At 44.3% G+C, this 25442-nt stretch overlaps 1 protein-coding gene across 1 annotated transcript in view; it reads left to right on the top strand.

Moving 5' to 3' along the window:
- LOC147100399 (uncharacterized) overlaps positions 1-25442 on the top strand; it is a 354033-nt gene that overhangs the window by 67398 nt on the left and 261193 nt on the right. Inside the window, exons 5-6 of the mRNA XM_085968064.1 lie at positions 575-961; positions 1050-1171. Of these exons, the coding sequence (XP_085824190.1) occupies positions 575-961; positions 1050-1171 (509 nt within the window). The remainder of the gene's footprint in view (positions 1-574; positions 962-1049; positions 1172-25442) is intronic.

The raw sequence follows: 25442 nt of genomic DNA, 5'->3' as shown, positions 1-25442 counted from the left end.
AATGGGGAATTAAGAACAAGAGGACATAATCTTAAATTAAGATTTAAACCATTTAGGAAGGAAATCAGGAAGCACTTCCACTCAAAGGGTAGTAGAAATCTGGAATTATGTCCCCTAAAAGGCTGTGGATGCTGGGACAGTTGGAGCTCTCAAGCCTGAAATCGCTAGATGTTTGTGAGGCAAGGGTAGCAAGGGATATGGAGCTAAGGCAGGCCAATGGCGTTGAGGTACAGATCAGCCATGATCTAATCGAATGATGGAGTAGGTATGAGGGGCTGAATGGCCTGTTCCTGTTACTATGTTAACATATCCAAAATGTTAGGGATAAGATTTGTAATCAAAAAAAGGGAGACAAGTTATACACCTATTTATAAAGAACCGATTTATAATTTTGTTCCACATTGCAAACAGACTATAATCTTCCCCCATGATTCTACACTTATTTATAGGAGTAAGTTAACACTAAAACAGGTAACATTTGTAACAAGAGTTGATTGTTCTGTTTGTAAAGCAGCTTTCACAATGTCTTAAAATTGTACAAAAATTAAAATAATAATCCACTTGTTTTTCACAGGACAAGGAAATAGATGCCTCGTCCCCAAAGCAGGCACCAGCAGATGCAATGGATGATACTGCCTCTCAGGCAATTCAAGAACCAGAAGGTGGTCCAGGGCAAGACACAGCACCTCAGATGATCGCAGCGGCACCAGAAGAAGGTCCAGGGCAAGACACAAGCCCTCTGATGATTGAAGCAGCACCAGAAGAAGGTCCAAGAGAAGACACAGGCCCTCTGATTACTGAAATAGCATCAGAAGGTTCATGGCAAGACACAGGCCCTCAGATGATTGAAGCAGCACCAGAAGAAGGTCCAAGGGAAGACACAGACTCTCTGACAATCGAAGCAGCACCAACAGAAGGAGAAATAGAACAAATTCAATCTCCAGAGGAACTGCTTGTGATGGTAAAAAACAGTTGAGCTTATTGTTCAAAGAAGGATTGCATTGTCTTACAAGCAGTTTACTAATTTTAAAGATTTTTTTTGTTTTAAGGAGAATAAGGAGGACGCAGCAAATTCAGATGAAGACTACGCTGCTGCGGTCATACAGGCAACATACAGAGGTTACGCTATGAGGAAGAAATTGAAAGAAGGAGAGTCACCAAGCCCAACTCAGTGAGTTCTGCAATCCAATGGTTTAGCGGACAAACACGAGAGTCCATTACTTCCTATGTTTTCTTTTGCTGCATCTTACAGTACTTTTAGTTAACTGCTACTATTTAAAATGCACTGCTAGTTTTTGTTTTGTTTTGTGTTAATGATGCCAAACATGAATGTTTCAAGCACTGGATCCGAAGCCATACAAAAAAAACCTACTCCAATAAGGTTTTTTTAAAAAATCATTTAAATATTTAAAGTGTTTCGATTTTCTAATGTACATCATTTAAAATAAAAAAAATTAAAAAAAGTTTAGTGCATTCCTTCGGCGAGTATACTTCTGACATAGGGTCCAGTTTACATAGAATCAACCAGACATAGAATAAGGGCTTTGGAAGTTGAAGAGTGAGTTGAAAACACATATGAATAGAAATACCAGGACAGTTGGATGCAATAATTGTCCATCTCACAGAATTGAGGACTTTCTTCATTCTCTGCATCATCTACATGCTGGTGGAGCAAGTCAGACTGTCAGGTCAGATGCAAGGTATGACACCCCTGTTAAGATGTTTTGCCATGTATGATTTTCTGCTTTAGTGCATATCAGGAAATTGCATCTCCCTAGACTGTGAATTTTCATTCATCAATTTTATTGGAAAACCATGAGCTGTGGTTGCTTCCATGAACTGAAATGCAAAATGCCCCCTATGATGCCTTGCCCTGAAGACCATATCCCTTCCCTTGCAACATAGATAGGTGCTCAGTAGAAAAAGTTTGGTTGAGAAAACTAAGATGCCTGGTACAGCAGATTTTAAGCACCTTGTGATTGGTGTCCATCATTCTGTGTGGCATGGCTTCCTGCCAGATTTGTCCCCTATGATGATTTGGATCTATCTTCAGTCTTGTTCATTTTGTCCTGCACCAGTATAACTCTCATCAACTCTGGTCAGCATCAATTGGTTGAGGAAAAATAAGAAGCACACAGAGGCAGCCTGTGCTGACTGGGTGAGTGAGTCCTTTAGAGTTAACAGGACAGAGGGGAGCCCTCCACGTCCACATGGTGAAGCGAACTGTGCCATTTAACAAGGGCACTCTCCTCACCAGGGTTTGGGGTGGACGATAATTGGATGTCCTGGACTGCATGTAGCCTTAGCACTCCAAATTGCTGGCCAGATGTAGATGAATAGAAGATATATATTACACAAGACGACAATGGAATTGGGAGAGAGACTTCAGGTCAACGGGTTAGTAAGGTTTGTGATCAGGAAGTGCATCCTATGCAAGATTTTAAAATAGTAAATGGGTAACAGTAGAAATTACTATTAGTGATGTTATCATATCAACATTAATTGCTTGCCAAACATAGAATAACCGAGAGTAGTCCCATAAAGAGTGTTACAATATATCCTCAACCATGAGATCAAGGCTGGACCTGCTTATGGCCAGCATTAGCAACAGTGCTGTTTATAGATTGCCCATTAATACACACAGGTTTTAGTTTCTGTCCTAAGCATTAAAGTGTACTGCTGTGATTCGATAACAAGTTAGAAAACCAATAGATGTCTTGGGATATTTATTTCCAATTGATACAGGTATGAGGTTGCAGCACAAAAGTTAGTAATTAAATAAAATAATCTATCACATCATCATAACACGATAGAATGCCAAGAGTAATCAAATCTAAAGCCATGCTGTCACTCTCACCCCGTTGGGAACTGCCTTTGTGTAAAATGTTAGCAAATCATTTGCCTTTACCATCATGAGCATGGAGAACAGGCAGGCCAATTGAAAGGTTGAGTCTTTCAATCACCTTTCTATCCTCCATTCCGTAAAGCAGCATTATTTCAAAAAACGCTGCTTGGGCTCAAATAGTGCCTCGGAGCTGTGGTACTGCTGACACACAGTTTGAGCTTTTTCCAAAGTTATTTTCTAACCTGCCTTCCATCAAGTTGGTAAGTATGGGTTCCAGCAGGAAGCTTTATTTTCAAATGCTGAATTTTTTTTAAATATTCGTTCATGGGATGTGGGCGTCGCTGGCAAGGCCAGCATTTATTGCCCATCCCTAACTGCCCTTGAGAAGGTAGTGGTGAGCCGCCTTCTTGAACCGCTGCAGTCAATGTGGTGAAGGGACTCCCACAGTGCTGTTAGGGGGGGAGTTTGATTTTGACCGAGCGACGATGAAAGAACGACAATATACTTCCAAGTCAGGATGGTGTGTGACTTGGAGGGGATCTTGGAGGTGATGGTGTTTCCCTGCGCCTGCTGCCCTTGTCCTTCTAGGTGGTAGAAGTTGCGGGTTTGGGAGATGCTGTCAAAGAAGCCTTGGCAAGTTGCTACAGTGCATCTTGTATATGGTACACACTGCAGCCTGGGTACGCCGGTGATGGAGGGAGTGAATGTTTAAGGTGGTGGATGGTGTCACGCTCCTTGAGTGTTGTTGGAGCTGCACTCATCCAGGCAAGTGGAGAGTATTCCACCACACTCCTTATTTGTGCCTTGTAGTTGGTGGAAAGGCTTTGGGGAGTCAGGAGGTGAGACACTTGCTGCAGAATACCTAGCCTCTGACCTGCTCTTGTTACCACAGTATTTATGTAGCTGGTCCAGTTAAGTTTCTGGCCAATGGTGACCCCCAGGATGTTGATGGTGGGGGATTCGGTGATGGTAATGCCGTTGAATGTCAAGGGGTGGTAGTTAGACTCTCGATTGTTGGAGATAGTCATTGCCTGGCACTTGTGTGGCACGAATGTTACCTGCCACTTATCAGTCCAAGCCTGAATGTCGTCCAGGCCTTGTTGCATGCGGGCATGGACTGCTTCATTATCTGAGGAGTTGCAAATGGCACTGAACACTGTGCAGTCATCAGCGAACATCCCCATTTCTGGCCTTATGTTGGAGGGAAAAATAGAAATAAGTCAAAGCTAAAGGCACTATATCTGAATGCGTGAAGCATTCACAACACAATAGATGAATTAATAGCGCAGATATAAATTAACAGGTTTGATCTAATAGCCATAACAGAGACATGGTTGCAAAGTGGCCAAGGTTGGGAACTAAATATTCCAGGATACATATCTTTTAGAAGGGATAGGCAAAATGGAAAAGGAGGAGGGGTAGCCCTGATAATAAATGATGGGATAAAGACAGTAGAGAGAAAGGATCTTAGCTCCAAAAATCAAGAAGTAGAATCAGTTTGGGTGGAGCTAAGAAACAACATGGGGCAGAAAACATTGGTGGGAGTTGTTTATAGGCTCCCAAACAGTAGTTGTAATGCAGGGCAGAGTATAAATCAGGAAATTAGTGGTGCATGTAACAAGGGTAATACAGTAATCATGGGGGACGTTAATCTACATATAGACTGGGCAAACCAAATTTGCAGTAATAATTTGGAGGACGAATTCATGGAATGTATACAAGATAGTTTTCTAGATCAGTATGTTGAGGAACCAACTAGAGAACAGGCTATTTTAGATCTAGTATTGTGCAACGAGACAGGGTTAATTAATAACCTTGTAGTAAAGGGGCCTTTAGGGAAGAGTAACCATAATATGATAGAATATTATATTGAGTTTGAAAGTGACTTAGTTAAATCCGAAACTAGGGTCTTAAATCTAAAAAAAGCAAACTACGTAGGTATGAGGGACAAGTTGGCTAAGGTAGATTGGGAAACTACATTAAAAGGTATGACAGTGGACGAGCAATGGCTAGCATTTAAAGAATTAATATATAATTTATAACAAATATACATTCCTTTAAGGCACAAAAACCCTACAGGAAAAGTGGTCCATCCGTGGCTAACAAGAGAAGTTAAAGATAGTATTATATCAAAGGAAGAGGCTTATAATGCTGCCAGAAAGAGTAGTAAGCCTGAGGATTGGTAGGATTTTAGAATTTAGCAAAGGAGGACCAAGAAATTGATAAAGAAAGGGAAAATAGAATATGAGTAAACTAGCGAGAGACATAAAAACAGATTGTAAAAGCTTCTATAGGTATGTAAAAAGGAAAAGATTAGCACAAGTAAATGTGGGTCCCTTACAGTCTGAGACAGGAGAAATATAATGGGGAATAAGGAAATGGCAGAAAAAATAAACAAATACTTTGTGACTGTCTTCACAGAAGAAGACGCAAAACACTTCCCAGAAATAGTGAAAAACCAAGGGTCTAGCGAGAATGAGGAACTGAAAGAATTAGTATAAGTAAAAAAATAGTACTGGAGAAATTAATGGGACTGAAAGCTGATAAATCCCTGGACCTGATGGCCTACATCCTAGGGTTTTGAAAGTGTTGGCTATAGAGATAGTGGATGCATTGGTTGTCATTTTCCAAAATTCCATAGATTCTAGAATGGTTCCCGTGGATTGGAAGGTGGCAAATGTAACCCCACTATTTAAGAAAGGAGGGAGAGAGAAAACAGGGAACCACAGACCAGTTAGCCTGACATCAGTAGCAGGGAAAATGCTAGAATCTATTATTAATGATGTGGTAACAGGGCACTTAGAAAATAATAATAGGATTGGGCAGAGTCAACACAGATTTATGAAAGGGAAATCGTGTTTGACAAATCTATTGTCAGTTTTTTGAGGTTGTAATTAGCAGAATAGATAAGGGGGAACCAGTGGATGTGGTGTATTTGGATTTTCAGAAGGCATTCGATAAGGTGCCACACAAGAGGTTATTAAACAAAATTAGGGCTCATGGGATTGGGGGTAATATACTACCGTAGCATGGATTGAGGATTGGTTAATAGACAGAAAACAGAGAGTAGGAATAAACGAGTCATTTTTGGGTTGGCGGGCTGTAACTAGTAGGGTACTGCAGGGATCAGTTCTTGGGCCTCAGCTGTTCACAATCTACATCAATGATTTGGATGGGACCAAATGTAATGTATCCAAGTTTGCTGATGATACAAAGCTGGGTGGGAATGTACGTTGTGAGGAGGATGCAAGGAGGCTTCAAGGGGATGAGTGAGTTGGCAAGAACATGGCAAATGGAATATAATGTGGAGAAATGTGAAGTTATCCACTTTGGTAGGAAAAATAGAAAAGCAGAGTATATTTTAAATGGTGAGAGATTGGAAAATGTTGGTGTTCAGAGGGACCTGGATGTCCTTGTACATGAATCACTGAAAGTTAACATACAGGTACAGCAAGCAATTAGGAAAGCAAATGGTATGTTGGCCTTTATTACAAGAAGATTTGAGTAGAAGAGTAAAGACATCTTACTGCAATTATATAGGGCCCTGGTGAGACCACATCTGGAGTATTTTGTACAGTTTTGGTCTCCTTACCTAAGGAAGGATATACTTGCTATAGAAGGAGTGCAACAAAGTTTGACCAGACTGGTTCCTGGGATGGGGGGATTGTCCTATGAGGAGAGATTGAGTAGACTAGGCCTATATTCTCTAGAGTTTAGAAGAATGAGAGGTGATCTCATTGAAACATACAAAATGCTTACAGGACTTGACAGGGTAGATGCAGGGAGGATGTTTCCCCTGTCTGGGGAGTCTAGAACCAGGGGTCACAGTCTCAGAATAAGGGGTCGGCCATTTAGGATTGAGATGAGAAGACATTTCTTCACTCAGAGGGTGGTGAATCTTTGGAATTCTCTACCCCAGAGGGCTGTGGAGGCTCAGTCATTGAGTATATTCAAGACAGAGATCGATACATTTTTGAATATTAAGGGAATCAAGGGATATGGGGATAGTGCAGGAAAGTGGAGATGAGGTCGAAGATCAGCCATGATCTTATAGAATGGTGGAGCAGGCTCGAAGGGCCAAATGGCCTACTCCTGCTCCTATTTCTTATGTTCTTATGTCAAGGGCAGTCACTCTCACCTCACCTCTGGAATTCAGCTCCTTTGTCCATGTTTGGACCAAGGCTGTAATGAGCCGAGTGGTCCTGGCGGAACCCAAACTGGGCATCAGTGAGCAGGTTATTGGTAAGTAAGTGCCGCTTGATAGCACTGTCGACGACACCTTCCATCACTTTGCTGATGATTGAGAGTGGACTGATGGGGCGGTAATTGGAGGGATAGGATTTGTCCTGCTTTTTGTGGACAGGACATACCTGGACTGTTTTCCACATAGATAGATGCCAGTGTTGTAGCTGTATTGAAACAACTTGGCTAGAGGCACGGCTAGTTCCGGAGCACAAGCCTTCAGCATGACAGCCGGGATGTTGTCAGGACCCATAGCCTTTGTTGTTTCCAGTGCGCTCAGCCGTTTCTTGATATAATGTGGAGTGAACCGAATTGGCTGAAGACTGGCTTCTGTGATGGTGGGGCCCTCAGGCTGATATGGATCATCCACTCGGCACTTCTGGCTGAAGATGGTTGCAAACTCTTCAGCCTTGTCTTTTGCACTCCTGTGCTGGATTCCACCATCATTGAGGATGGAGATATTCATGAAGCCTCCTCCTCCCGTTAGTTGTTTAATGGTTCACCACGATTCACGACTGGATGTGGCAGGACTGCAGAGCTTTGATCTGATCCGTTGATTGTGGGATCGCTTAACCCTGTCTATAGCAAGCTGCTTCCACTTTTTAGCATGCATGTAGTCCTGTGTTGCAGCGTCCCCAGGTTGGCACCTCATTTTTAGGTACTCCTGGTGCTGCTCCTGGCATACTCTTCTGCACTCCTTATTGAACCAGGGTTGGTCCCCAGCTTGATGGTGATGGTAGAGTGAGGGATATGCCAGGCCACAAGGTTACAGATTGTGGTGGAATATAATTCTGCTGCTGATGGCCCACAGTGCCTCATGGATGCCCAGTTTTGAGCTACTAGATCTGTTCTAAATCTATCCCATTTAGCACGGTGGTCGTGCCACACAACACGATGGAGGGTGTCCTCAGTGTGAAGGCGGGACTTCGTCTTCACAATGACTGTGCGGTGGCCACTGCTACCAATGCTGTCATGGACAGATGCATCTGCGACAGGTAGATTGGTGAGGATGAAGTCAAGTACGTTTTTCCCTCATGTTGGTTCTCTCACCACCTGTCGCAGGCCCAGACTGGCAGCTATATCCTTCAGGTCTCGGCCAGCTCAGTCAGTAGTGGTGCTACTGAGCCACTCTTGGTGATGGAATGAAGTCCCTCGCCCAGAGTATGTTTTGTGCCCTTCTGTACCTCAGTGCTTCTTCCAAGTGGTGTTCAACATGGCGGAGTACTGATTCATCAGCTGATGGAGGGCGGTAGGTAGTAATCAGCAGGAGATTTCCTTACCCATGCTTGACCTGAAACTTCATGGGGTCCGGAGTCAATGTTGAGGACTCCCAGGGCCACTCCATCCCGACTGTATACCACTGTGCCGCCACCCCTGGTTGGTCTGTCCTGCCAGTGGGACAGGACATACCCAGGGATGGTGATGGGAGAGTTTGGCACGTTGGCTGAACGGTATGATTCTGTGAGTATGACTATGTCATGCTGTTGACAGCTCTCCCAATTTTGGCTCAAGTCCCCAGATGTTGGCGAGGAGGACTTTGCAGGGTCAACTGGGTTTGGTATGCCCTTGTGTCCGTAGCCAGTGCCGTCCGGTTTTATTCTTATTCTTATTCTTGTTTTTCGTAGCTGTGTTGTTACAACTGTGTGGCTTGCTAGACCATTTCAGAGGGTAGTTAAGAGTCAACCACATTGCTGTGGGTCTGGAGTCACATATAGACCAGACCAGACCAGGTAAGGACGGCAGATTTCCTTCCCTAAAGGACATTAGTGAACCAAATGGGTTTTTACGTCAATCCGATAGTTTTCGTGGTCACCATTACTGATACTAGCTTTTTATTCCAGATTTATTTAATTCACTGAATTTAAATTCCCCAGCTGTCATGGAGATTTGAACTCACGTCTCCTGGGTCATTATATCCAGGCCTCTGGATTACTCGTCCAGTAAAGTAACCACTATGCTACCGTTCCCGATAATTTGGAATATATACTGCTGAGTTAACTCCTTCTATCACCTTGCCTGTACAATTGGGGAACTCAATATAAACACAGTTCAAAATTGAGGAATTGCATTTTGTAAAAAGAGGTTGCATTATCGGAGAACACTTCTGAGTAAATGCGAATTTAAAATGCAGCAACACGGAAATGCAGCACTTGCAATCATGAAGATGAGGGATGCTAAATTTGTAGAATAACATACTGCTAGAATCAGTATAGCCTAGTAAATCCAGTACAGCATGGTGAGAGACAGAACAAAGCTTCCTCCATGCTGGCTACACCAATCCCTACTTCAAAAGAACACCCTTTACTGCACTAACTCATTTCCCATTCTAATATTCTCTCTGAGAGATTGTTTTAGCATCAATGATTTGTTGACAGTTTTGTACTGTGGATCTTTGCCTCTAAGAATTGGATCAATCTACACAAACTCTTTTCACTGTGGACCCACCCTAGACTCAGTCCAGCAGTCAACAGATAATGTGTTATCCAGCAGCATTAAATCATCTTAAAATGAAGCATTACATTGATTATAGCATTTTCAGACTTTACTCAACAAGGTGCACTAGAAAACCCTTGGAAAATAACAGACTTACTTTGAAAACATGCTGTAGATCTTGTTTGCCATTTCCGAAGCCTTTTCAGCAATGGCTTCCTGGTTGAATATCCATACAGTGGAACAGTTTGTATGTGATCCCAATACAATGCGGGTATGGGCAGATAGTGGGAGGTTAACGCATGACTTCCGGTGGAAAAGATCAGTAATAAATTCTGATTTGCAATGTCATCGCAGTAAAGGAGCTTCTGTTTAAGCAAGAAATTGCATTTGTAATAGTGCCTTATCATGTCGTTCAGAAACATCCCAATATCCTTCACACACAATGAATTACCTTGACGTGCATTCACTATTGTTGTGGAGACAAACTGTTTAAAGCAGTTATAGTACACTGTTATCATTAAATCAGATTTTTAAGGATAGAACTGTGCAGTATGCAAGTTTGTATTAAAAAAGTGACTTAATAATTCATACTCTGAATGGGCAGTGAAGTTAGGCCAGAGGCAGATAAATGATCACAGCAAATGGTCATATATGTGATGTTTCACCGCACTATACTAACTAAGTTGAAACGATTTTTGCTATTCTACTTTAGATATTGATTCACAGTTAACTTACTATTAAGACCAGTAGGTCACCGGTGGCATTACTGACCAATAGTCTGAAGTTTGGGTAGTTGCGGTGTTTAGTTGCTAAAATTGAGCTGCACTTAACTTGGCTTGTCTCCTGCATGACATTACTCAAATACTCCCTCCGGGGAGGTGGTCTAAGCAGGCAAATCCAGGCGATATAATGTTTAGCTAAATCTTGTAACCTCCTAAGGTCAATTGGAAGACCTGACAAAATAGAAAAAGTAGAAGCAATGGAAGGGGTGAAAATTGATAGACAGGATGTACTAGAAAGGCTGGGCATGCTTAGAGTGGATAAGTCGCCTGGTTCAGATGGCTTGCATCCCAGGTTGCTAAGGGAATTGGGGGAGGAGATAGCGGAAGGGCTTGCCATAATTTTTCAATCTTCCCTAGATGCGGGGAAGGTGCCTGAGGATTGGAAAGTGGCAAATGTGACACCATTGTTCAAGAAAGGGTGTAAGGACAATCCTAGTAACTACAGGCCGGTCAGTTTAACATTAGTGGTGGGTAAAGTTTTAGAAACAATAATCAAGGAAAAAATTAACGGGCACTTGGAGAGGTTTAAGCTAATTAGGAGAGCCAACATGGATTTGTAAAAAGCAGATAGTGTTTGACTAATCTAATTGAATTTTTTGATGAAGTAACAGGAAGGATTGATGAAGGGAATGCAATGGATGTTGTCTACATGGATTTTAGGAAGGCGTTTGACAAAGTACCGAATCTATGAGTTGCAGCTACTAAATTTCTGGTTCTAGATCAGAAGAAGCCAGCATGAAATGACTGATTTTCTTCCTCTCTTTTATTTTAAAGATTGCTTACATTTATAATGAAGTGTAATGGTCTCATGCTAGATGCAACAATTTGCATAGACATCCGCATAAAACCATGTCTCTAGTGATTTTTTTTGTCACTGGCTGTCATTGGTAATCCTAATTGGATGACGGGTTTCCTTGCCAATTGAGCTGACTCTTTCCTAGTGTCAGTTGTGGCTCAGTTGGTAGCACCCTTGCCTCTGAGTTAAAAGGTTGTGGGTTCATAGTTTTACAGGAAACTTTGTGCTATCCGGAGGCTAAATGTCCGGCAAGCTCGAGCCACCGGCAAAAATAAGGAGCCGTTTTTTTTCTTTTCGTTTCTTTTCGTTGCTTTTTTCTCAACAGTCAAGCTCTGCAAGGTCTGTAGCTAAGCAACAGCTTCAGCTAGAGATGCTACAGAGACGCTTGCCGACTGTTTAGAAGCTGTTGCTAAGCAACAGCGTTTGTTGATTCACACGGAGCTGAAAACCTCCGTATGTTTCAACATTAGCGCTGGAGTGTCCGGCAGTTTTGAGGGAACGGCAACAGCTCGGTCCCGTCGGTGCCAGATAGCACAAAGTTTCCTGTACTCCAGAGACCTGAGTGCAAAAATCTAGGCTGACACTCTAGTGCAGTACTGGGGGAGTGCTGCACTGTCGGAGGTGCTGTCTTTCAGATGAGATGTTAAACTAAGGCGCCGTCTGCCTTCTCCGGGGGACATAAAAGATCCGATGGCACTGTTTCGAAGAAGAGCAGGGGATTTTTCCCTGGTGTCCAAGCCAATATTTATTCCTCAATCACTAAAACATATTTTCTGGTGATTATCACGTTGCTGTTTGTGGGAGCTTGCTGTGCGCAAATTGGCTGCCGCGTTTCCTACATTACAACAGTGACTACCTTCAAAAAAGAACTTCATTGGCTGTAAAGCGCTGTGGGACATCCGGTGGCCGTGTAAATGCAAGTCTTTCTTTCTATTCCACCTCCCACCTCTTGTCCCGATCAACGAGATCTAACTATATGTATTCTTATCATGTTTGACAAAATTAGGAGTTAGGAAGCAGCAATAAATATTTAAAGGGAAAAAGCTGCCCTTTTAGGGTTCTTAATCAAATTATATAAGATGGTGGCAAGGCCAATGAAGGAGCACTAGCTTTAAAATCTGAGTTTATGTGCTATGTAAATAGAGCAAACCTAGATATTGCTCAACGTCTGATACTGTACTCTGTAATATTTCACAGATGACATGTTCCTTTTTGTTTGTTTTTAAAAAATAACAGTAATTCTGGGAATAACAAAGTAGTGAGCAAATGCTGATAGACTGTAGATTTTCTGAAATCTGTAAATATATATAAAGTTTTGAGTCCATCACGCTTCAGACGTCAAACATCAGAAAGTTGCACATTGTTACAGATGCAAAATATGCAAAAAAAGAAAGCGATCAGTTTCCTGCTGCTGTCAATCTATAGAGAAACAATGATCCTCAGGGTGTATCCAGCATAGAATAAAAAGTCTCCATCGTACCCAATATATGTCTGTGACCTTTCACCTTACTCTATTTTCATTTCTGTAATAAGCTTTATTGAGGACCGTTTGATTAATTCTCCCAATCTTTTGTCTTTTCTCAGTCATGTTCTGTCTATCCTCATCTGTTTTTTAAATAACTGGCCAACTATGCATACATGTGTAGCATGGTGTATTGATTGATTGCTGTGATTGTCAGATTTTATTGTCTTTGCGCAGTTGCTTGCAATGTTAATTTTGCATTTTGAATATTTCTTGAGGCTGGTGGTGAGGGCCTTTGATCAGATTTTGTGCAAACACCTATTAATATTATTGCCACTGTTTTCCACCTCATTAATAATTGTCGGGTTGCAAAGTGAAGTTGTTACTACTGCAAGGTTTATGCTGAGATCTGTTTATGTAGATTTTCTTTAACTTATTTCACAGATTTTCTTCTTCCTCACACTTTTCTCACTCTTTAACTCCTCAGTTATGAAATCAAGATTCTGTCTCATTCCCAGGATTTAAAAACTATAGAACATCTTGCCTCTCTCAGTCTTCACTTACTTCTGTGATTTTCAGGCTTTTAAAACCCAATCACTTAACCATTGCTGGTTTACCTCACCTTCTCTTCTACTCTTTGCTCTTTGGGCGGTGTCTTTTACTTTGGGCCTCGTCCCTTCACACCTATCTTTTGTTGCTGACAGCATAAAGGCTTGCATGTGTCTCCACATTGTATAGATCGATCTTGAACATATCCTGCAGTTAACATGATCTCGGCCGCGATTTTATGAACATCGGAAGGTCCGTGGCGTATGACGTCGGTGGCAGGTCCCGACCCCGCTGTTGTCTCCATCCCGGCCTCTGAAATGAATTTCCCGCGGTTGGGCTTGTTAAACCCACCCAGCGCGTTTCCCGGCCAATTAGCAGAAGTGGGTCTGGTGCCGTCATTTCATGACGGGTCATCAGCCAGTTTCCTTAAAGGGACCATGGCCAAATTTATTTTGACATTTGTGCTGTTAGTGTTCTACAGCATTGAGGTGCTGCAAACACTGACAATGACTGCACAGAGGTGCAGGGCTGCACCCAGGCTCTCCCATGACTCTCTCCATATGCTTATGGAGGGAGCCACAGCACGCAGGGAGGTCCTCTTCCATTCCCATGGGCAAAAGAGACCTCCGCAGGAGATCAACATAGCCTGGTTGCACATTGCAGAGGAGGGCACAAGCAGGGATGTGGTCAGGAGGACCTGAGTGCAGTGCTGCAAGAATTTCAATGATCTCAGTAGGTCACAAAACGTTAGTACAAAGCCATACTCAACCTCATCCTGCTGTGCCTCTCATCACTCTGTCTTCCCTACCCTACTCCTGCACATCCTTATTCACACCAACTTACCTTGCACCTCCGCCCATCCCTCTCTATCTACATTATCACATCCCCATCTCACTAGCCACCCCTCACACTCATCCTACTGCAAGCATACTGTAATGTATGTACCTTTAAGGGGGGAACTATCTTTTACAGCTCATGTATACTGCAGTACCGGCAGTGACCCATCTCACTATCCACCTCTCACACTCACCCTCATCCTAGTGCAATCATACCAACCAACAACACCCGAGGGTAGGCACTTGGGTGTTTTATACAATGTTCATGTAAAGTTTCTGTTAATGTGGTGTCAAACATTGAAACCTTTATTTTCAACATTTTGCGTTCTTGGACTGATTTGTGTGCACCTTTGGAAGTGGCTTAGTGAGTTGCAGTGAATGGTGAGACATAACAGTAACCCCCGTAATGGTGATGAGTGTGAAAGGACATTGTAGGGATGCTTTATGGTGTTGGTGTGGGGTGGTGCCAACGTGGCGTATCATGCGGCAGCCAGGGTGTGCAGCATCAAGTAAATCTGACCATGGTGAGGCCATCTCTGGCCTCCCGGGCAGCAATGTGCTCGGGTGATGATGCCCTCTGTCCTGGTGCAGCATCAGTTGATTGCAGAGAAGATTGGTGTTGTTGTTGGTGCTGGTGTTGTACCTGGTGCTGCTAGTGTCCCTGGTGCTGCTGGTGTTGGGGCTGGTCGTGGTGGAATTCTGAGGACCAAGGTGAGAGAGTTTCAAGGGCACCCATGCTGATGGAATAGTTGGCAGGTGAAGTAGACATGACAGAAGCGATCTGTCAATGGTGGGAGAGGTAATGAGGTCAGACTGGATTGAGACTTGTGTAAAGACTTGCAGCATCCTGAATCTTTTGTGGGAATGCAGTTTAGAGAAGCTAGTGGTCAATCAGCTGGGAGCTTTGACTTGACATTTGAAGCTGTCAACTCATCAGCTGATTCAACGGTCACAGACCTCCCACCTCAGCTTCACAGACGAGGTCTAGGCACAGCAGAAAACCAGTGGATGACCTGTCAAATCCAAAAAGCTGGGAAAAAAAACATTAATAAGTTTCTGTAAACAAGCCACTAATGATTTTAATTGCCTCCCCCGCCGTTGCGTGTCGGGTCTGCTCAGCGTTGACAGACCCGACATTTGGTAAAGGCGCGTGGCGGCAAGTTCACAGCGGGGTCCCGACCCACTGGGGGAAAATAACACTTTCCCACCTGACCCGCCACCAATCGCACCCGCTGACCCCCCCCGCAAAATCTGGCCCGATATCTGCTAGATGACGAGCTCATCTTCCTTGTGACCTTATTCTAACAGAAAAAGAAAGCATTTTTGTCTAAGACTCAGCTTGGTATGAGCTTCATTAATTCTGTCACCTACTTCATAAGGGGTTAAAAATGATCTTCACTGAAAAAGGAATATTCCAATTCACTTCAATATAAAATTGTTGCTGAATTAGTCATTGTTGACCAGATGCCCAATGGTGGAGCCAAGCTATTCAATTCAAATGCAAACATTTTGTGCAATTTGTTTAAATATATTTTTGATTGGCATATTTTTTTAAATTTTAGGCAGTTATTTAAATTTACTGGGTCCATGGCATTTTTAATGTATGTATCAGCCCGTCCCTTTCAAAGTGGGGAGTCTGTCTGAACCCTTTAAAAACATAGAAGCCAGAAGGTGGCGAGGAACAGAAAGGAGGTGCTACGTAAGAATACTTATTTAGTACAGCAGTCACAAACTATTCTAATAGTCGACGAGTTAGCAAGGGTTACTAACTACTGTAAATGCATATGTTGCGTAACTGCCACTATTCTCTTTTTTATTTAGTGTTTAATAAATTTGGCAGACAGACTCTCTATTGCAGTGTTACTCTGTAGTTGAAATAAACTAATGAGGGTTCTCTGGCCTGGACTTTTCTATCTCTGTTATTTTAACATTGGTGCTAACCCATTTAAAATAGGAGCGAGGGCTCACCTGCAAAATAGTGTGAAACATGGGAGCCAGAAATAGAGTAAAAACAAGTAAAGAAACATCCACTTCCTCTTGGCCTTCGTCCCAGAACTTTAACAATCATCAGCGTCTTGGCTGTTTTAATTTTCCTTCACAGAGTGAGAGTACGGTCTTCTAAAATGGGAATTTGGTGAGAGTGGAAATTGGGTGCAGAAGAAGAAGGAGGTGCTAAGTAGAATAACTGATATTAAGCATATGTAATATCAATTTTAAAGTAGTATAAATGAACTAAACCTAAAAATGGCAGCACAGGAAGGGAGAATGACGCGCCATTCTTGCAAGATGTGGGCTTTCATGCATCAGGTGTTGACTTGGCAAACACGTCAAGAAGTCACATTGCTCGAGCTCAAAATCTCCGAACTTGCGAAGGAGACGGAGACAATCCGACACATCAGGGAGGGAGAGCAGTTTCTGGAGCGAGGGTTTGAGAGGGTAGTTACAATGATGAGAAATAGGGAGTGGGCAGTGGAGGAGGAAAGATGGCTGGCTATCTGGGGTGGGGTGGGGAAAAGCAGAAAGGAAAGACAGAACAGGAGCACCCAGAGCAACGTGTGCTTTCAAACAAATTTGAAACTCTAGCTGCCTGCGGGGAAAATAAGGACCCTGGGCAGGGCCATCAAATAAATATCAATGGCACCAATAAACAAGAGATGGTTCAAGACAGGGAGATTAGCAACACTACTAGAAATGCAGTAGTGATAGAGGATGCAATATTTAGAGGGGCTGATTCAATACTTTGCAGTCCGAACTGACAATACCAGATACTTTTCTGCCTCCCAGGAGCTAGGGTAAGCGACATATTGCTCAGACTGGAAAAGATTTTGCAAGGGGAGGGAGCGCAACCTGTCAGTGTGTTCCATGTTTGATCCCATGATGTAGGTAAAGCAGGCCTGAGGTCCTGCAAGATGAATTTAGGAGATTAGGAAACAGCAGGACTTCACAAGTGACAATCTCAGGATTAATTCTCTAGCCATGTGCTAGAATAGGGAAGGACAGGAGGATTAGGGAAACCAATTCATGGCTAACAGTGTGGTGTCAGGAAGAGGGATTCAATTTGTTGGGCATTGACACCAGTTCTCAGACAGATAGGAGCTATTCTACTAGGATGGGCTACATCTGAACAGGGAGGGTGCTAATGTATTGGCAAAATAGTTAAATAGGGAAGTGACGAGATATTTAAACTAGGACGGTGGCCAGGGAAAATGAAACCAACCAGGATCAGCTAATAATGAAGGGAGAAATAGATGAGGATAATATTCCTGTAGAAAACAATTTGGCAAGAGATTTATGGAGTAGAGGAATAAAATCAAATGGACTCGTGGTAAAGAAAGAGACTGAATAACGGTAAGGGGGTAGCTTAGACATAAAAAAGCAGCAGTGTTAAAAAAAGCAAAGAAAGGTTTAAAATGCATGTATTGTAATGCAGAGTGTGAGAAATAAATTGGGGAAATTGGAAACACTTATTTTACAGGAAAATCTAGACTTAATAACATTAACAGTAAGCTGGCTGTAAATCGGGATATAATATATTTAGGTGGGATAGAAGAGATACGAAAGAAGGCAGAGTGTTAATATTGGTAAGAGGGTTGTACACACACTGTAGAGAGGGTTCCTTTAGTCAAGAAAAAGGGTCAGTATGGCTGGCGTCAAAGATTAAATGAAGAACTTACTACTGTTATAGTGGTGTATTATAGACCTCCAAATTGTGGGGAATTTTTGCTTCCCGACGTGCTCGGAGCAGGAGGAGTTGGGGGGGTGGGGGCGTCTCCAGTAGCACGTGGGAAATCTGGAGGTCTGGATTTCCCCGCATGTTGTGGACATTTAACTCCACAGCTTGTGTCTTCTGTCAGTGACAGGTTCCACGCCCGGAAGTCAGCCTGATTGATCTGAGCGGGGAACCTGTCACTGACAGAAGACACAAGCTGTGGAGTTAAATGTCCACAGCATGCGGGGAGCACTCCGGAGGAGGTCGCAGGACCAGGTATGTCCGATCCCCGACCCCGGGAGGAGGAAGTCCGATCCCAAGGAGGGTTCGATCCCTGACCCCGGTGTGTGGGGAGGGGGGGTTTGTATGAGGGTGGGGGTGTCTGATGGTGAGGAGCTTGTGGGCTAGGAGGAAACACTCCTCTTCCTGGCCCACAAGGAGTGCTCCCCGAGGCTGTCCTTGCCTCGCTCCAGCTGCCGGGTTTCCCGAGGCCTGGAAAACTTGCAGGCCGCAGTAAAACATGCAAAGCAGGTTAAATCCAAGGCTTCCAGCCTCATTAACCTATTTAAAATGCCAACCCGCCTCCTGGGAACAGGTTGGCTGCCCACCCATTGTCCCGCCTCAGTAAAACTCGGAAGCGGCTTGGAGCCGGCTTCCAGACACGTTTTGATTTTTTGCCCCTTTAACCCGCACCCACACCCACCCGTTCACCCATGTTAAAGTTCCCCCCATTGTTTTCACTGATTAGCAGATCAGTCACAAGGGGAATCATAGATTCAGGATGAAGAATGAAGCAGGAAGTTAAAAATCTTGTTTAATATAAGGGTTATTACAACATGGAATGCTTTATCACATTTGTCTATTCAGGCATGAGACTGTATCATTATTTGAAAGGAATAAAGATGAATCTAAAATGATACAAGTAAAGAGTATGGAAATGGGATAAGGGCAGATAATTCTAGCTGAAGAGTTGGTGCGATGTGACAAAAGGTGGCTTCCTTTGCTAAACTCTCTATGATGCTTTGTTTTCATCTCAATTACAGTCAATTTCAGATGCATATATACACCCTAACAGAGTGTTGTGGTAATGATTTCCTCAGGCTTTGTTTAAAGAATGGCAATTCTGCAATTGCAAAGGTGAACTTGGTAAAGTAATTTCCATTTTCATGCTGCAAGCACATACAAATTCCAAAAATTAAGGTATAATTTCTGTTTGTATCTGAAATCTTCCTGTAGAATTATTCCCAGAAGTTGAATTTACGCTTTATGCTAATAGGCTTTGGGGATCCTTGTGCCTCATGGCCACCATTATATTAACTTGTGAACCAAAATAAGCATCATTTTGAGAAGTGGCCTTTCCCTGATATTTGGAAAATATAAACTATTGGTAGGGTAGTGGAGGCAAAAACTCTGAAGTAATTCAAAAGGCAGATGTTGTGATGGGGGAGGGGGTGATCAGTGGGTTCTGCAGAAGGATGGATTGGATGGATGGGCTTCTGCCATTTGCACTTTGTGAAAAAAATGACTTGGAAGACATCCTCTGTACATTACGTGTAGTGAAATCATATTACACGGAAGAAATTTTCACTGACTGTACTGTGAAGTCTTAATAGAGGAAAATGCCATTGGGCTGGATTTTCCGGGGGGCGCGCTCGGTGGCGGGTTGGGTGGGAAAGTATTTTTTTTCCCCAGCGGGTCGGGACTCTGCTGTGAACCTGCCACCACGCGCCTTTCCCCGATGTCGAGTCTGTCAGCACTGAGTACACCCAACATGCAGTGGCGAGTTCGCAGCGGGGGACCCAATTCAGGTAATTAGTGGCTTGTGGCTTGTTTAGAGCCACTTAAGAATGAATGTCAGCTCACCTTCTGCATTTGACAGCTCGCCCACGGGGACCGAGCTAGTCGTGGACCACATCGGTCAAGCTGAGGTGGGAGTTCAGTGGCCATTGAATCAGCTGTTGAGTTGACAGCTTCAAATGTACATTAAAAGCTCCCACCTTACAGATATATCTTCCCTCAGCCACAAACTCTTCCTCACTGCATTTCAACAACAGATTCACCATGCTGCAAGTCTTTACACAGGTCTCCATCCAGTCTCACTTCATTACCTCTCTCACCATTGACCGATCACTTCTGTCATCTCTACTTCACCTGCCTCTATTCCATCAGCATCGGTGCCCTTTATACTCTCTCACCTTGGTCCTCAGAATCCCACCATGATCAGCCCCAACACCAGCAGCACCAGGCACACCAGCAGTGTGGCACAGGATGGAGTGAAAGGTGGCCGCATTGATCAACCGGCGGTGTCTTACATCCGCCAGGAGGCCGTTGGCGCACAAAAATTCTGCCCCGAAGATGGCTTGAGAGACTTTGGCCATGATGAAATCCCAATAAAACCGCTGGCCGCCGAAACACACCTGGACCCACCGTCTTCCGAAGGTCCGAATGGCCCCGCCATTAGCCGCCTCGAGGGAGAGGCTGTGCCCCCCGGTTTGTATATCAAGATTTGACGCAGGAAGGATGCTACACTGTGCCCCGGTGTCGCAGAGGAAACGTCGACCAGATAGGGAGTCGGTGATGAAGAGAAGTTTTCCTGAAGTACCGATTGCCATCGCAGCCGCGGGGCGTTCGTTATAACCGGTCCTCTTTCGACAGGGTTGCAGTTGTTGTTGTCTTTTTTTTGAGCGAAAAGCTGCAGGGAGGGCGACAACATCTTGCTTTCACGCCAAAACGGGCATGGTAGAAGCACAACCCCGCAAGTTGAGGGGCTGGAGCCACGTCCATGGGGGGTGGGCGCCTCGTGGCAGCGCAGTGCTGCTGTGTCACCGCGAAAATCTTATCCGCTTCAGCAGCCAACTCTGTGCAGTCTGTGACTTCCGACCTGGCTAGGGCAGCCTGAACCTGCTCCGGTAGCTGGCTGAGGAATAACTCCCTGAAGAGGAAGCATTCTGGTTCGGAGCCCAGGAGCGTGAGCATTTGGCTCATGAGCTCGGACGGTTTGGAGTCCCCGAGGCCGGGCATAACGAGCAGCCGGCGGGCGCGCTCCGACTTCGAGAGCCCGAAGACCTGTAACAACCATGCTTTTATCGTTTCATACTTGCGATCTTCAGGTGGATTACCAAGCAGGCTGACGATCCGCGAGGCTGTGGAGCTGTCGAGGGTGGAGACCACGTAATAATAACGGGTCTGAGCTGCAACGATGTTCCTGATTGCAAACTGGGCTTCAGCCTGGATGAACCACGCGGCTGGCTGTTGCTCCCAGAACTGTGGTAGCTTCAAAGCAACGGCGTTCGTTTCCATGTTCAGTAACTTCTGCGAAAACCGTTCGCAAAAGTTGGGGTCACCAATGTAGGAATGTCTAGTTCCTATCAAAAGACTGAGGTCCACTCAGGCGATCAAATAAACGAGTTTTAATGAAAGCTAACAGAGTTTAACAGATAAATACAGGAGAACATCGAATATCAGTCTAGTCAGTTCGGAGGCTCCACGAGGATTGCTGGTGCTGTCCCGTGGCTGACGTCATGATGTCATCACGTTTTTCCCACCAGTGGGGGATCACGTGATGAACGGCGTGACGTCATCGCGTTTGCTCGCGCCATTAAAGTGATCACGCTCTGTACATGTAAACAGTGAAAACAAAGATACAGACTCAGGCTGTAGCTAACATCTAATTAAAGGGAATTATATACAATTGATCGGAGTCCCTTAGTGGCTCCGCCACAGCTGCAGCAATATTTGGTGGCACGGTAATCGTGCTGACAGGTCTTAACTATCATCAGACCCCCAAATTGGCCAACTCGGAATTGAAACCGAATGTTACACAAATAAAATTGCATTAACGGTCAACTTTATGATTACAAATGGATCTGGCATGGGTGAGAGAACACACAGACTTTCCCATAGTGCACCATAGGGTAATGGAAAGACTTGCATTCACAAGCTCAGGATGTCCTGGAGCGCCAAGCAGCCAATGAAGTACTTTTAAGAACATAAGAACATAAGAAATAGGAGCAGGAGTAGGCCATTTGGCCCCTCGAGCCTGCTCCGTCGTTCAATAAGATCACAGAATCACAGAATCACAGAAACCCCACAGTGCAGATAGAGGCCATTTTGGCCCATCGAGCCTGCGCCGACACATATCCCACCCGATCCCCGTAACCCCTATCCCTATAACCCCACGTATTTAATCCCCCTAACACTAAGGGTCAATTTATCATAGCCAATCAACCTAACCCGCACATCTTTGGACTGTGGGAGGAAACCGGAGCACCCGGAGAAAACCCACGCAAACACGGGTAGAATGTGCAAACTCCACACAGCCAGTCGCCCGAGGTCGGATTCGAACCCGGGTCTCTGGCGCTGTGAGGCAACAGTGCTAGATCATGGCTGATCTGAAGTTTTACCCCAGAGATTTTAAAGTGCAGTCATTGTCCTTCATCAGTTATATAATACAGTAGCAAAATACAGCGGATGCTGGAAATCTGAAATAACAGAAAGTGCTGGAAACACTCAACAGGCCAGGCAGCATCGAGGAGAGAGAAACAGAGTCAATGGGGGCGATTTTCTCACTGGAGGTGAGATGGAGGCAGGTTTCAGTTTGGGTGGGTTTGAAACCCACCTCCACTGATAGGTTTAAAAAATTTGCGATTTTCCCATGATTGGCCACTTGACTTCAGAGGTGTGGGATGCCCTTGCTCTAGAGTGTTTTGGGACTGAAACTCGCCTCTGTTGACAGCACTTTTCCAGTCTGATTTTCTGGTTTCTTGCTCCCTTGGCTCAATCCACAGCATTTCTGCGTCTCCCGCACCACCTCCAACATCTTTTGAGAAACCACTATGTCCAATTCCAAGGCAAGGGTCTACCCGAGGCTCTCGGATGAGGCGCTGCAAATGTTGTTGGAGGGGGTGACAGCTAGCATGGAGGTGCTCTTCCACTCATCTTAGAGGAAGAGGCCTGCCAAAGAAACCAAGGCTGTGTGGGTACAGCTGGCAAGGGATATAACCTCCAGATCTGTGTGCAGATTGGGAGACTGTTTCTGTGTATTGATGAAATATCATCCCTGTTGGAAAGCATTAAAATGATTTGAAGCTAAAATGTTGGCGTTATGCCATCTGTTCTTTCGCCTTAGGCAGCTCCACATTGCGGGCACCTTGCGTTGTCAGGTTGGTGGCCTGAGTGAAAGGAGACCAGAGAGTCATGTCCATTGTCAATGATGTCCTAGGATGGAGCAAAGGACATGTGCAAATTGGGCAACCTGTGCAAATCTGGCCACGATAAGTTCACCCCTTGCATCCCGGGCAGCCATGTGCTCACGTGCTGCCGCTGCCGCTGGTCGATACACCGGCGCTCTGACCTCCTCCTCCTCCAGATCCTCCTCCTCCTCATCCTCATCTGAGGTCCATGCAGAAAAAAACCGAATGGTTCCCATTCTGCTTGTAGATACCTCCTTTGGGGAAGCACTGTTTGCAAGCGGGGAGAGGGTCTTTCAAGGAGGTTCCACAGTTGATGGAGTCAAGCTGCAGCACCTCCGACTTCGGAAGGCCTTCTAAAAGTGCTCAGAGACCTTTTAAAGCCAAGGTCTGGCACCTGCAAGTAATCCTTGCTGCAATAAACAATGTCTTGTTAGACCTGCAGCAGTGAGGAGGCCACCCATGAGTCAACCCGCCAGGTTTACCTGGCGTGGTTTAGGAGGCGCGTGGATCACGCCGAAAAGCTGGAAAAATCACGAGGGTCTCTCAAAATAGGCTTAGAGAGGCCCTTAACGAGCATTTAAGGATCTTTAATAGCGCAATGGCCAGCTGGAGGCAGGAGCATTTCCCGACCTCCAAAACTGGCACCGGCAAAATCCCGCGGAGGCGGTTTCCGAACCCGACCTCTTTGAATCTGATTTTCCCACCTTTCCCGCCTCCAAACCCGCCTCCTCTGACGTCAGAACAGCGCCCCCAGCGTTTTGGGTCGTACCCTTCATCAGAACTGGAAAAGGTTAGGCTGTTCTGACGAAGGGTTCGTCCCGAAACCTTGACTCTGTTTCTCCTCTCCTCGATGCTGCCTGACCTGCTGAGTGTTTCCAGCACTTTCTGTTGTTACATCAGTTATATAAGACTCTTTGTAAATTCTTTCTTTATGTAGCAACTCACATTGGCAAGTTCACAAACTTCCTGAGAGTTGTACTTTATTTTCCCCCAAATATACACAACTAGAAAGATGAACAGGCAATAGTATGGTAAATCCCCTATAGAAAACCTATGGTCAGATCCATAAGACGTAGGCCACTGATTTGGACCCCAGATATTTGTATGGAGTACCATTTATTTCTGTCCAAAAGTGCAGTTTGCTACCAGTGGGTATTTGTGTTTTAATCAAAAAATATACTTGAACATATTAATTTAAAAGGAAATTGTGATGAGTTTAATTCCTTGTGTGGGCACTTTTCAACACACAGGTCAGTGTGTTCTGATAAATTTCTGTCTGTGCTATTTTAGCATTCATTTTAACTGGGTTAATGGCTGTGTTAAGCTGTAGCCAAAACAAATAAGGTATTAGCTTGTATTAATAGGACTATTCAATATAAAACAAAACGCACTATGTTGTCCTTGTACAGGACCTTGGTTAGACCGCATTTAGAATACTGCATCCAGTTTTGGTCCCCTCATATGTAGGGTGATATAGAAGCTATGGAAAACTTTCAATGGAGACCCACAAGAATGATTCGTGTCTTAAACAACCTTAGTCACTCAGAAAGGTTTAAAAAGCTGAGTCTGTTCACTTTAGAGATGTGGAAGCTTTGGGGTGATTTGATAAAGATATATAAAATCATTAAAGGACAAGATTGTGTTCTGATTGATAGATTATTTAAATTTGATAGATTGGGGAATCAAATCAAAATCAAATCAAATCAAATCAAATCAACTTTTATTGTCATTGTTAGTGCACAAGTGCAGTACAACGAAATGTAGGCTTGCGGCTCCCAAGAGTGTACAATTTGGATTGGGACACTTAAACATTTCAACATACATTTGTACATATATATTAGCATAAATATGACCATAATAAAGTGCATCGGCAGATGTGCAGGCTTTAGTGTTTATTTGTGGAGTTCAGTAGGATGACAGCCCTGGGAAAGAAGCTGTTCCTAAATCTGGTCGTACGGGTGCGAATGCATCTGTAGCGTCTTCCAGATGGTAGGAGGGCGAACAGACTGTGGCTGGGGTGGGTAGGGTCTTTGATGATGGACCGTGCCCTCCGTAGGCAGCGTTTCTGATATATATGTTCTATGGTCAGTTCTTCTTTTCCCAGAAAATAGTAGACTTTTGAAACAAGTTGCCGGCTCGTGCAGTGAGTGCTGACTCGCTGCAAACTTTCAAAAGAGAACTGGTCCAGTTCTTGGCTGGGGCAGAGATCACATCTTATAAAAGGTAGGTGAAATACGAGGTAATATAAGCATGGTCAATGTGATCGCTTGGACTAGTTTTCGACCAGTTAAGGGGGTAGAAGAGAGATGTTCCAGATTTCTTTTCTCTAAATGGCCTTGGTATTTTAAATCTTTTTCTTGCCCCTCCCAGGAGATTACATGGCTGCTGGAGGGCAGGGGATGACTAATCCCGATGCTTCGGGCAGTACGCCTCTGCAGGGTAGGCTTGATGGACTAAATGGGGGTAGAAATTCATCTGGGCCGATTTTGGGCTGCGCAGGCAGCGTGCGCCCAAGGCCAGCCAGAAATTGGGGCTCAGGCCTCACTTCAATCATTTAGGCGAGCTGCTGTCACACCTCCACAGGCAGCTCACTCAT

This window comes from Somniosus microcephalus, chromosome 26, assembly GCF_052327205.1.
Source record: "Somniosus microcephalus isolate GS21.2 chromosome 26, FLI_Smic_1.0, whole genome shotgun sequence".
Classification (NCBI taxonomy): domain Eukaryota; kingdom Metazoa; phylum Chordata; class Chondrichthyes; order Squaliformes; family Somniosidae; genus Somniosus; species Somniosus microcephalus.
This window is presented reverse-complemented; position numbering and strand designations above follow the sequence as displayed.